This window comes from Coenobita brevimanus, chromosome 90, assembly GCF_032717465.1.
Source record: "Coenobita brevimanus isolate Jiangsu-jjx chromosome 90, ASM3271746v2, whole genome shotgun sequence".
Lineage (NCBI taxonomy): Eukaryota > Metazoa > Arthropoda > Malacostraca > Decapoda > Coenobitidae > Coenobita > Coenobita brevimanus.
This window is the reverse complement of record NC_137043.1, coordinates 13,673,273-13,687,236: the sequence shown is the minus strand read 5'-3', so window position 1 is coordinate 13,687,236 and position 13,964 is coordinate 13,673,273. Positions and strand designations below refer to the sequence as shown.

Below are 13,964 nucleotides of genomic sequence, written 5' to 3'. Positions count from 1 at the left end.
TGCAGTGACATCATTTTTCTGTTTTCTCATTACAGGAATTTCATTCACTTCTACTATACCACAGTGATATGTTTCTCCTGCCATTTAGCACTGACATCAATCGGGCTTTCCTTTATACTAGCATGTCAGTATTATTCTGTTCTGCCTGGCGCTTTGTCTTCATTGTGCTCTGCCACTAACCCACAGTGATATGATTCTGCTTGTTTACCTTCTCAAGTGACATGTTTCTCCTCTACCATTAGCCACTAGTAACTTCATTGTTCTCTTTTATAATACTCTCGTGACGGCATTCAGCTCTTCTGCATACTACAGTAACTTCATTCTGTTCTTGTACATACTACGGTAACATCATTCTGCTCTTCTGCTATATTGCAGTGAGATCCTACTGTTGAGCTGTAACATTATTTTGTTCTACCTTTCGTTCTTCTGCTTGCTGTAGCAGTTACATATTCCTATTAATTTGCACAAACTTTATTCTCTTCTTTTTTCTGGTAACATCACTATATTCTTTTGCCTAACATAGTGACCTCATTCTGGTCTCTTGCTACACCACAGTGACTTGGCTGTCAGTATAATGCAGCAACTTCGCTCCTCTGTTATGTCTGCCCTTTCCTCCCTGACTTCATTGTGTTCTTCCGTTGTATACTGCAGTGGCGTCATTCCATCACTATACCACAAAGGTATCCTTCCATCCTATTCACGTCATAAAACACACCAGCTAATACTGTTACACTAGTTGTCAGTGAGGCAGCCGTAACTTGTTTTCAATATAGATAGTGGGTATTAGCGCCGAAATTGTGTCATCAGAAGGAATTGGATACGAAGGAGAAATGTTGGGTCTCAAGGAAGTCTGTGTTAATCTTTGGCCAGGAGCTGAATATCATCATCGTCGTCATCATCATCATCCGAACTCTTTTCTTTTTCCCACCCGAAGATAGGGCGAGGAAAGGTCCAGAAGTTAAGAAAAATTAGGAGAAATAATCAGTAACATGTCCAGTGAAACGGACGACACACTCATTCACCCATCATTCAATCCCCAAGAATCCTGGGCCCACTTCACAAGCGTAGCCATCCACATACATGTGCACTTCAGTTAACCTACCGTATCTGATAATCAGGCCGAGTGCCAAGTTATTAAAAAAGAGAGAGAGAGAGAGGGGGGGGGGGCAGAACCTTGTCATGTTCTTCGCCTATGATACAACCATCTGGAACTCCTCTCAGGTCCAAAGCCTCACCGACTTTTATACAACACATTGTCACACTCATTTAACAAATCTATTCACCTCCCTCGTGGCCTACCATGCATTCTCCGACCTTAGACTCACTCATGCAAAACTCTTTTCACCATCTCATTTACATCTATTGTTTCCATTTGTGCATACCATCGGACCACATTTTCTTGAGTTCTAGTGTCGGGAATCTTCCTTACTCCATATCTTTCACGAATCATACTTTTTCTTATCCAGTCCACTTTTCGCCATCCACACACTTTCCTTATAATTCCTCTCCTCTGCTGTCACTATTTTCTGTATTCGTACCACACCATAGTGTTACACACATATGTTATTGTGAGCACTAAAACTTCCTAATGAAGTCCTCTTTCATCCCCAGCACTCAGACCTTTGCATCGTGTTAAAGTATTCATAGCACTAGCCACTTTCCTTCTCTCAGTTACTTTACTTTCCACTTCCTCTCCTCTCTATCACTGCACTTTAACTTGCCAACCTATTCACGTCTCTCCATTCAGCAGCACATCACGCCGAGCGACATTTCACTCTCGACAACCATCTCTTTACTGTTATCCACATTTACTTTCAGAGCAGGATGCTCAGAGACGTCATTCTTTGTACCAGGCTGCAAAGGCTTCGTTCGTTTTTGTAAGTATTGCAGAACCATTTACAAATATCAGATTCAAGGTACTCTACACCTCACCTCCTACTACATTAAAAGCGGTGAACGTATCTCCCCAAACAGAGGCGGTGGCGGAGATATCAGGGGGTCCCGAGCGTTACGTGCAAATTGGCAGCTCCGTCCAGCTCATGTGCACCATCAGGGACTTCACGGAGCCACCCAACTACGTGTTCTGGTACCACGGCGAACACATGGTTAACTACGATGCGAACAACAGGGTGAGTAACTGAATGATGGTTGGTGGAATTTACTAGTAATCGCCTATCACACAGGCCACCAGAAGATGGTTTTATTCATTTTGGGATGGATGGAAAAGAATTATTTGAGAGGAGCACGTAGAAGTACACGAGCCTTGTGCTTGGATGTGGATGTGACTGAAGGCCTTAACAGAATTACTGTGATTGTTTGGCCATGTGAAGATAATGGAAAAAATGTGACTGACTAGAAGAGTGTATGTGAGTGAGGTTGAGAGGTAGACGGGGAGGGGGAAGACCAAGAATGAGACGGAATGATAGAGTGGAGAGATACATGCGAGAGGAGTGTTGTGAGTTGGATGGAGGACAGTCAAATGACAGAGGACATGGCGAAATGGAAACAATTTAATTTTGTCCATCATTCAGGAATTAAGGCATCTGGATACAAATAGATAGGTAGATAGACAGTGAGAGATGTCTTGTACTAGAGGTGTTAAAGATGATACCTGCCCCTTCCAGTTCGAAAGGTCTATCGACAATAGAACGAGAGAAAAAAAAAAATGAAGGAGCACCCAGAGAGTCAACACCCACTACCACCAGCTCGTCTAAGGGCCGAATAGTTGGTTTAACAATGTGATCTTGACCTCCAGATGCTCTCATAAGCGATTTAATTCATTCTTGCCTAGACCCTAACTCTTCCGCCAACTTTGGTTCAAATGAAACGAAACAATTTTCGTTGATTTTGGTTAGTAACCCTTCTCTTCTCTGACTTTAGCCATTGACCGATTTTTTTTCCCGAATATCTATCTATCTATAGCCCGACGCCCTAATCCCGCAAAGGGTGGCCACAGACAAAACGCCTCCAAGTCGCTCTGTCACCCACCATATGACTACCCTCCCCTCAGCTCACTCCCCCCTCCCTCATATACCTCTCAACTCCATCCCTCCACCTCATCCACGGTCTTCCCCTCCCTCTCCCTCTCTCCACCTCACCTACATACACGTGTATCTCTGTTTGTAACCTTTTTGTAGGGTATTATATAGTATGTAAATATAGTATGTAAGTAGTTGTAAGTAGGATCCAAGTAGGGCGTCAACGCTCGCTCAGTGTTATGTCTATGAACTACGAGTCACGACTTCTGTAGTCGCACCGCCTCTCTCTCTAGCCGGTGGAAACCGGCGATCAGTAGCTGTCCAAACCGGTCTGGGGTTGGACGTGCAACTGTCCACCATCGCTGTATATTGATTCAAGATGGTGTTTAATATATTGTCAGGAAACTACTACCAGACTTTGCCTTTACCTGCAAGTGATGTAAAGGGGACCATCGACAGCTTTAACATTTGGTGGAAAGCGAGTGGGATAATAGTGAATTACGTCTTCTGTGGGCCGGTTTAGCTGTGTCTGTCTTCCCACGCGACTGTCTGGTGTTCTTTCCACGACGACACACAGCCTATCTCCGCCCTAGCCTCCAGCCCTGTTTGCAGTCTTGGTGTGGAATCGTTCTGACAGTTTGGATGTAATTTTGGGAATTTCCTTCACATCAACGCCCCACCTATCACCACGCTACCACAACCAGTGAACCACGCAAAGCTCCTGCTCCTATCAACCTACAACCTGCCTTTGCCTGCAGCCTGTGTTCCTGTCCAGCCTGCTGTAACGGTTAGTTTCAGCCCCCACAAACTCCACCCCAGACCCCACTCCAGGAAGCAGCCCCCAACCGCCGCCCGATGCCGTTACGTCATCGTTTTCCCCACCCACCACACACACACTGACGTCACCCAGGGAGCGTGGCCAGTCACACCGAGCTACGTCACAGTCTTCTGCTCCTATCAGCTTCTCGTTCTGCCCAATGGAGAGCCGCACCCAGTGACATCACGGACACTTCCACCCAATCACGAGGAGACGAGAGCCTCACTTTTCTCCAGCCTTCGGACAGACCACATCTCACTACAAAGTATTTCCTACCTGCATTTTCATGCAATTCCTCATTCCATCACATTGATTATAATCCCTTTCTACAGAGAAGCCAAGCTGTCTCTATAGATTGTGATATTTTCACCATTTAATCTCATCCATTCATCGCATTTTTGTCCCTCATTTTTTCATTCAGTCAGAATTTTTCGTTCACTCACTCCTACTTCATCCCATTTTCTCCCACTCATACTCAGCTGTAAATAACGCATTCATTTTCACTCATATTCATTGTATATAAATCATTTCTTCACAGATTACAAATATTTTTATTTATTCTCATTTATTCATCCATTTGTTCATTTAGTTTTATTTGCTTCCTACTCTTTTAATGTCCTTTTTTAAAAGGGTAGATCTCTCACCTATTGAATCTGACGGTAACACAGATAATGCTGTATGTAGTGATAATGTAAATCTTCACAGTGGCAGATCTTATACCAAACCAACCGTAAGTTCCGTACCTGTTTCTACTACACCTATTACTCCTATCCTAAATCCAGATATATTAACTCCAGATACTCTATCATCTTCTCCAACTGATTCTCCTGAAACCGCTCAGTCTTCTCCACAGTCGTTATCCCTCCCTACTACTACACATACACACACCACTACCTCCATGACACTTCCTTCCCACACACCGTCTCAGTTCACTACCGTGCCTACTTCCTCACCTTCGCGGACTCACCCTCTTCTTACGATGGCGACTCAGAACCCTCCACCTCCACAATCCATATATTTAGATGATGTGAATAGACCCAAATTTACAGAAGAGGATAGTACTGTTTCGATTTATGATTTCCTCAGAGAGGTCGAAAACGAGCTTCATAATTGCCAGATTGTAAATGAACCATTGAAAATTTTATACCTTCTCAGTCAACTTCATCATAGCAGATCATTAATAGGAGCCGCTATTCGTGCGGGACACTTTGAAGATTGTCAAACGTTTGACACGTTTAGCCAACGGCTTATTCAATACTGTTGCCAACATTCCAATTCTGCTTCCCTTATAGGATTAACTAAACTCCTCAAGCAAATGCAGGAAGACATGAAGGTACATCCCCAACATGCAAAAGTAATTGAGGCAGCCGCTACTATGATGGCGACGAGTTCAGAGTTGCGCCAATTATTCCATGGTACTCAGTGGGTAACAGAACACAATGGGGAGATCATGATTACATTAAATAATTTTGCAGACTTGTTCGGTTACTTTAGATTTCTGAATTGGCTTTCGGACTCCCAAAAACAAGTAGCACTACAAGTTGGCTTTAAACCAGGAGACAAAATCTCAGTAAAACAATTGTAGAGAGGTCAGGAAGAGACTTCACTCGCCAGGTCGATTCTTACAGTTCACCCTCTCCCTCTGCAAGTGGTACTGCGAGAGTACTACACACCAGCATCACTTCATCTGATTCCTCTCGTTCACGGCCAACTACAAGAACCAAACCTAGTAATCGGTCTCACTCACAATATCGTTCACCTTCTAGCGGTCGTGACAATTCAACTCTGCGACGAAGCAAACAATTCTCAATTACGTGCTGGCACTGCGGTAATGTAGGTCATAGAGAGTCTAGCTGTGCATACAAAGAAAACGTTTTCGCACACGGGAACGCCCGCGCGCACCTTCGCGGTCCCGACGTCTAACTTGCAAGTACCATAAGAACAGCACAACTCACTCCACGGACGAGTGTCTTTACCTTAAGAGCCGTCAGTCGGGGGAAGATGAGCGCTTGGATTGGAGAAATATAACCTAACAGTAGAAGATCCGCCGGTGTCTGAAAATAAGGTAACAGAAAATCAACTCCCCATTCGTCAGGTAGGACCTATAACATCTTCAGGCTTAGTCATTCTAGGATGGAGTGAAGGGGTACAAAGCTCTTTCTTTATGGACAGCGGATCTATGGTAAATCTAATCTCAGATACCTCTTTAAACAACATTAGGAAAATAACTAAAAGAGTTGGGCTCCTCGAACCACCTGACATTCGCCTATGCGGTGTGGATGGCTCAGAATTTCAGGTCAATGGAAGGATCACACCAGAAGTACAACTTGATAAAGCCTTAAGACCCTTTGACGTAGAGTTTCATGTCACTAATGATCTTAGGTATCCAGCGGACACTCTCATTGGCTTTTCGACAATGGCCCAAGAAGCCATTGCTCTCCTCCCTGCTTCTCATTGTGTACATGTCAATAGTTTCCCAATATCTAGTATGGAATATCCACGTCCGGTACTTTCCCAAACCGACTCAGTTATTAAGTCTCACATGATTCCAACAGTAGTCAAGAGTAACCAAATACACATGCCGTTACCTGAACAGCCAGGTACACTACCATCTAGTACTACATCCTCTGAGCATTCAATTATAGATCGTATCAACCCCTCTGACAGTGGCACACTCGGCGACTCAGACACGTCTCATATAACTACCTCAGATAGTGTGATTGATGTTTTACAACACGCAGAGATAAGACATGCAGTAACAAATCAGTGCACAATTATGTTACTGCACAAGTTTACCAAAGTCTCTGTTCGTGTTGTAGGTGCGAAAGCAGAAGTGGATGTACTAACCTTACCTGAGACGTGTTGTATGAATGGCTTAGCTTATGAGTCAGCATTGTGTACGGTGCTGGAGGATGGTTTATGCTACTTGTATATTGCAAACACAACAAACGTCGCTTACACCTTATGAACGAGAACTCAGATTGGCGATTTCTTGGTATACCCAGCAGCCGTATGTGTGTGCCAAGATTTCCCATACCCTGTTGCCGATGTGTGCTCAGTTGCTCGGTCCGCTAGTATTCCATCTAATCTTGATTCTCATGTGAAACAAAGTGATTTCCCGGAACACCAACATCAATTAATTAATCTCTTGCGAGACTGTCGCGAAGTAGTAGCCCTACCCGGTGAGAATATGGGAAAGACACATTTGGTAAAGTATAATATTACATTACAGCCAGGTGCTCAGCCAGTATATATTCCTGTCTACCGTTTACCACATAACCAATGTCAACAAGCCGATCATCTTATTCAGGACATGTTGGATAATGAGGTCATTGAACACTCTGATAGCCCGTGGAACAGCCCACTATTTCTGGTTCCAAAGAAAGGTGATGAATTACTACCAATCATAGATTACTGACGCGTGAATGCACTGACTGTCCCGGACAGATTTCCAATTCCTGTACTCACTAATTTGCTGGAATCCTTAGGCGAAAACAATTGTGTTTTTTCCTCCCTAGATCTTTTAAGTGGTTACTGGCAAGTCGAGATGGAAGAATCATCTTGTCCTATCACTGCCTTCAGTACTCCATCCGGTCATTACCAATTCCGTAGACTTCCATTCGGTTTGAGAAATGCACCCTCAGCGTTCATGCGACTAATTCATACAGTTTTCACCGGCATGATAGGTCACTCAGTTTTTGCTTGTCTAGATGATGTCATAATCGCTAGTCACTCAGTGGAGGAACACTTAGAAAAGTTAGCCGAAGTGTTCACTAGACTCAAACAAGCTGGATTTAAGATCAAACCATCAAAGTGTGACTTTTTACGTAAGAAACTCCAATTCCTAGGACATGTTGACGCTCACAGAATTCACACATCAGACGACAAGGTTAGAGGTGAGACGAATTTCCTAACTCCAACCAACACCGATGCTGTGCGCAGTTTCCTCAGTCTCAGTGGGTATTATAGAAGGTTCATAAAAGTGTACGCCAAGATAGCTGTGCCATTAACAAAATTGCTAAAGAAGGATGCGCCTTTTGTGTGGGCTGATGAACAGGCAACCGCATTCACGACACTAAAATCTGCTCTAGCACAATCACCAGATTTGGCATTCCCTGATTATTCTAAACCATTTCTTCTCTGTACTGATGCTTCCAGAGTAGGCCTAGGTGCCGTTCTCATGCAATATGACTCCAAAGGAAAGAAACGTGTCATTGCCTATGCTAGCCGTGTGCTAAACTCCGCGGAAAAGAATTGCAGTGTAACTCACTGGGAAGCCCTTGCCGTGGTCTGGTCCCTAAAACATTTCCGCGACATCATCTACGGATATCCTGTTCACATTTAAACCGACCATCTTCCCGTATGTGACTTGTTTCGGGGACGTAACCTTACCAGTCGACTTGCACGTTGGGCAGTCACTGTGACTGACTATAATCTGACATTTGAATAAGTTCCTGGAAAATCCAATGTCGTAGCTAATGCCCTCTCGCGGCATGTTGCCACAGTCTCAACCAGTTGCGACGTAAACTTAGCGTTTACTTATGACACACTATGTAGGTTCCAGTGTGAGGACCCCGTATGGTCACAGGTCATATATTTCCTAGAGTCAGGCGATGATTCTTCGCTGCCAAAGTTACCAGTCCCTGTATCTGATTTCTTCCTCAACAATGAATTGCTCTATAAAAACTCAGTACTGACAGGTAACAACGTACCTCGTCGCGAAGTTAAGCAACTAGTCATTCCAACAGACTTAATTCCTGCAGCCCTCCATTTAATCCACGACACCCCTCATGCATCACACCCTGGCAAAGACAAAAGCTTAGGGCAAGCACGTCTGTCATATTATTGCCCCACTATGCGAAAGGATATAGAAGCACACTGCGATGCATGTTTATCATGTGCCCATCACAAGGGGACAACCAGTCAACCTGCTTCTATATTGCAGTACCCAGTACCATCAAAATCTTGGCAAACTGTCTCTCTCGATCTTCTGAAGCTGCCTCTTACAGAATTTGGCTTCGTGTGTCTGTTAGTGGCAGTCGATCATTTCTCTAGATTTGTTATCTTAGTTCTATTTTGTGAAAAGTCTGCTAACGCAGTAGCACATGGCTTTATTAATTCAGTTATTTGCCCTTTCACAACACCAGAAGTAATTTTAACTGATAACGGGTCAGAGTTCAATAATTCAGTTCTGGAAGAAGTTTGTCATTGATACGGAATTAAGAAATGCGATATAAAAGTGGCCCATCATCCAGCCTCCAATGGCCTAGTGGAGCGCCAGAACAGAAAGATATTGGAGAGTCTGCGTCACATAGTAGATCAGACTTCCACCTGGGATGATTGGATTCCACAGGTAGCTGCTTCAATTAATTCATCCATCAATAAGTCAATTGGAGAAACACCATTCTTCATCATATATGGCTTTGACAAAAGATTACCTTATTCACTGTCGCAATCCAAACCTGATCCGATCTACGACTACGATAACTATGTGCGAGTAAACCTATCCAACTTCCAGAAAATTCATAAATATGTTCAGGATAATCTGGCCCTTACAAATGAGGAGATGGTACATAACCAACATGCCGCTTCCACAGATGTTACCATCCAAGTAGATGACTTAGTTTTTGCCCTAGATCATGACAGAGAATCAAAACTAAACAGTAAATTCTTGGGTCCCTTCCGTGTCATATCTCGTAAAGGTAATAAATTCGAATTAAGAGATCCGCACAAGGCAGAGACGACATGGGTGCATGCAGATCATCTCAAACGTGCATCAAAACGCATAGTCTTGGAGGAACCACTAAGAGAGACCGCATCCCCACAGTAAACTCCTACTCAACCTCCTTCCTCTTCTCTAAACCTTCCTTCAGACATTACTATTCAGCCTTCCCCTACTGTTAATGACTATCATGCCAAGTTGCATTCTACCACTAAGTCTATTGCATAACGTTATCATCTCATACTGTCGTTAACATCTGTATCAACATCACCTCTAAGATCACCTCATTTTACACATTTTTATACCCACTCTACCTACCCATCTGCTGGAAATTAGATTATATTCGTTATCAGTTCAACCATCTTCAAGATTCCTTACCTCACCAAACGCCTGTGGGTCGCTCACGAGTGAAACGTGGACTTTTTGACCTTGGAGGACAAATCCTCAGTGGATTATTTGGTGTAGCGACTAACCGTGAACTTTCTGGTTATAAAAAGGACTTAATCCAATTATCCAATGCCATCGAGTCCCAAAACAGAGTGTTACGTATTGAACATTTTATGATGCAACAGATGAGTCACCATCTACATGATGTTACTAATACATTAAATAGTTTTACGATTGTTCTTAAGCGTGAAGTATCACAGACTAAAATTATTTCAGAATTGATGTATGATAAACTACATGTTGATAATTTGCAGGTGTCTCTGGATTCTCCTGTCTCCCAAGTTACTAGCGTAATTCGTATTTTAGTCAGTGCTGTTGATAGTCGTGTGACCCTAGATTTAGTATCTCTCTCTGACCTTCGTTCTACCTTGGAATGGGCTCACTCAACATTCGGCTTGTCTCCTATGATTCCATTTTCCTCTTTAAAACACTACTACCCAATACTGGAAGCCACATTCCTTACTAAAGATATAATTGTTCATATTCCTCTTCGTTCTTCCATCATACTCGATCTCTTTCACATCATTCCTTTTCCCTTCTGGTACAATAACTCCCTAGTACAAGCCTCTGTCTCTTCAGATTACTTTCTTCTCTCCCATGATCATCTCTATATTGCCTTCCTCTCCTCAAGTGACCTCGGTAGATGTGCCCTTCTCACACCCAACTCCCGTGTTTGTGCTGTGTACCTCCTAACAATTTTTCCTGGCAGCGTTGCTCCTTGCGAATCTGCCTTAGTCCTTAACTTCTCAGTACAACCTGTCTGTACCTTTGTTCCGGCTCCCAAAAGCCAGGTACACCATGCTCGTCTAAATCACATCCGCTACTTCTTCTTTAGTGTCTCAACTCCAGTCAGTCTTATTTGTCCAGGGACTCCTGTCCGTTCACTATCCGCAATTGGTTTATATTAGGCCCCTGATTACTGTACGGTAAAGTCTATCATAGCCCATGCCACACATTATCACTTCGCACTCCGCTCCAACAAGTATGACATCTTCAAACCTATTAATACTACCTTTCATCTACCAACAGACAATCTTTCTATCACATCAGAGAACCTACTTATGTTGAACTATCTAAACAATTCTAATTTCATTATGAACCAGTTCTCTTCAGCTTTTAATCGCTCCTGGTCACATCCAGTCTTTGTATTTCCTCAGGTTGTCTTATGTTTTCTAGATTTTATTGCAATTGTTTGTATCCTGTATTGTTGTCTCAACCGAATGGACAAAAGGTTGCATGAGATCCGTGTAGCAACAAGGTTAGTCCGACAACCAAAAGACCTGGAAAATGGTAGTTCTGAGTAAAACTCATTTTGTGATTTTATATATATATATATATATATATATATATATATATATATATATATATATATATATATATATTTATAAATTGACCAGACCTATATGTTTATGCTATTTTTCCAACATGGCCATGTACTGTAAATATATTAATCCTTTCTTACATCCTGCTTTGTGAATTATGTAGCAATATCTCATTTATTATTGTACTCCCATGTAGTCTCGGTTCACTGTATACTCAGACCACTTGTATTCTTGCCGTATTATGACTTGATGCCCCACCACTGTGTCAGGAGACACACTTTTTGATGAGGGGGAAAATTGTTTGCAACCTTTTTGTAGATATTATATAGTATGTAAGTAGTTGTAAGTAGGATCCAAGTAGGACGTCAACGCTCGCTCAGTGTTATGTCTACGAACTTTAAGTCACGACTTCTGTAGTCGCACCGCCTCTCTCTCTAGCCGGTGGAAACCGGCGATCAGTAGCTGTCCTAACGAGTCTGGGGTTGGACGTGCAATTGTCCACCATCGCTGTATATTGATTCAAGACGGTGTTTAATATATTGTCAGAAAACTACTACAAGACTTTGCCTTTACCTGCAAGTGACGTAAAGGGGACCATCGACAGCTTTAACACCTCTTAGTCAGTCTTTCATTCTCCATTCTCTCCACATATCCAAACCACCTCAGTGTATTTCTCCTAATCTTCTCAACCACATCCACATCCATCCCACAACGTTCCCTCACTTCTTCATTCGTCAACCTGTCCCTCCATGTCACTCCACATGCTCCTCTCAAGTAACTCATTTCCACTGCTCTCAGTCTTGACTTGTTCGCCTCTTGCAAGGTCCATGCCTCGCTTCCATACTTATGGGTAGGGATCACAATACTATCATGCAGTGACTTCTTAACTTCCATACTCACCTCCCTATTTTTCATCACTGCTTTCAGTGAACCAACAACCTTCCTTCCCTGCTGTACTCTTCCAAGCACTTCATCCCAAAACTTCCATCTTTAGTCATCACACTACCCAAGTACTTGAATACACTCACATTCTCCATATCCTCACCATTCAGTCTCACTGTGCACTCAGTGACTTCATTCCTCTCAAACACCATAACTTTACTCTTGTTTATATTAACTTTCAGATTCCTCTTCCTACACACTGTCCCAGATTCATTCACCAAACCTTGCAACTCCCATTCATCTTCACGCAACAGTACTGTATCATCAGCAAACAGTAACACCAGAATCTTCTACATTTCACCCTCATTCATTAGAGCCACCCCCACATCCACTGCCCTACCTTGCACCTCCTTTGCAATCCCATCCATGTATATATTAAACAGCCTCACAACCCTGTTTCAGTCCCACATTGAGATCAAAGAACTCACTAAGCTCACCATCCTCTCACAACGTAGCCCTAGCTCTTTCGTACATACTCTTCACAGCACTCAACAATTTCCCCTCCACTCCACATATTTTTAACCCGTCACGTCCCAAGGTTTTCCGCACCTCCGACATCCCCCAATCCCGAGGTATTTTCGATTTTTTTTTTTTTTTTGACTAAAACCTTCGCTTTTGGTGAGAAACATTGAAAATTCATAGAGAAATCGCTCACCTGAGGTTTAAAATACTCAATCCAGGTAGGAGTTCCTCCTTACCTGACTGGGTTTCCTAACATGCTGGCACCAAAGAAAACGAGTTCTATGGGAGGGCAACTATTTTATCCACTCATAAACGGTATTTATTTATTTACTTGGTACGAATTTATATGTAGTATGAGAGTATATTGGTTTTCAAGCAGTAAGAAAGACATTATAAGCATTGTTTCACTCACTAACGAATCACCATACCTGACCTTTTTTTGCCACATTACCTGATCATTATTTCTGACTGTTTCTTCTTCTAATGCTTTGTAAACATTGTCCTCCACATTGTCATCGATTGGGGAATCACTCTGGCCCTGACTATCTTTACTGGCCAGGTCACTGGTAACAGGTGAATTGCCGAGACAATGGCGTGAGGGGGGGAGGGGGGAGGTTATGCGGTGTAAGGCATTGTCCCTGCTTGGCATCTTGTAGAGGAATAGAGGAAGGTGTCCCGTGTATACATACGAAAAATCACGCGCAAAAATTGAAAATTGTGCAAATTAGGGACCTTGCAATTGCATGACATACCGGTACGTCGCCAGGACTGGCAAATGCAAATCGTTGCAATGTACCCATACGTCGACTGGATGGGGCGGGTTAATACCTTCTTCATACCTTGCCTATCTATTCTGTCAGAAGCTTTCTCCAAGTCCATAACGGCAGCATAGACTTTCTTTCCCTTCTGTAAATACTTCTTCACTAAACATCTTAAAACAAATATCTGATATACACACCCTTTTCCCTTCCTAAATCCCCCTTGTTCTTCTGCAACTAGCTCCTCTGTTGTATCCCTAACCCTATCAATGAGTATTCTACCATATATTTTTCCAGCCACACTAAGAAGGCAAATACCCCTATGGTTACCACCAGGGGTGGATCAAATACAATTGTATTTGTACTTGAATTGTATTTAAGTACATTTTCAATGTATTTGTATTTGTAATTGTATTTTGGTACCCAGAAGAAAAAGTATTTTGTATTTGTATTTGTATTTCGAATTTAAATGTCGCGCCATTTTTGTTTGACTCGCTGAGTTAGATCACAGGCTCA

General features: G+C 42.8%; 1 protein-coding gene across 1 annotated transcript in view; it reads left to right on the top strand.

Moving 5' to 3' along the window:
• Positions 1 to 13,964, top strand: part of LOC145411601 (uncharacterized) — a 176,675-nt gene that overhangs the window by 85,940 nt on the left and 76,771 nt on the right. Inside the window, exon 7 of the mRNA XM_080281612.1 lies at positions 1,975 to 2,129. Coding sequence (XP_080137738.1) covers positions 1,975 to 2,129 — 155 coding nt within the window. The remainder of the gene's footprint in view (positions 1 to 1,974; positions 2,130 to 13,964) is intronic.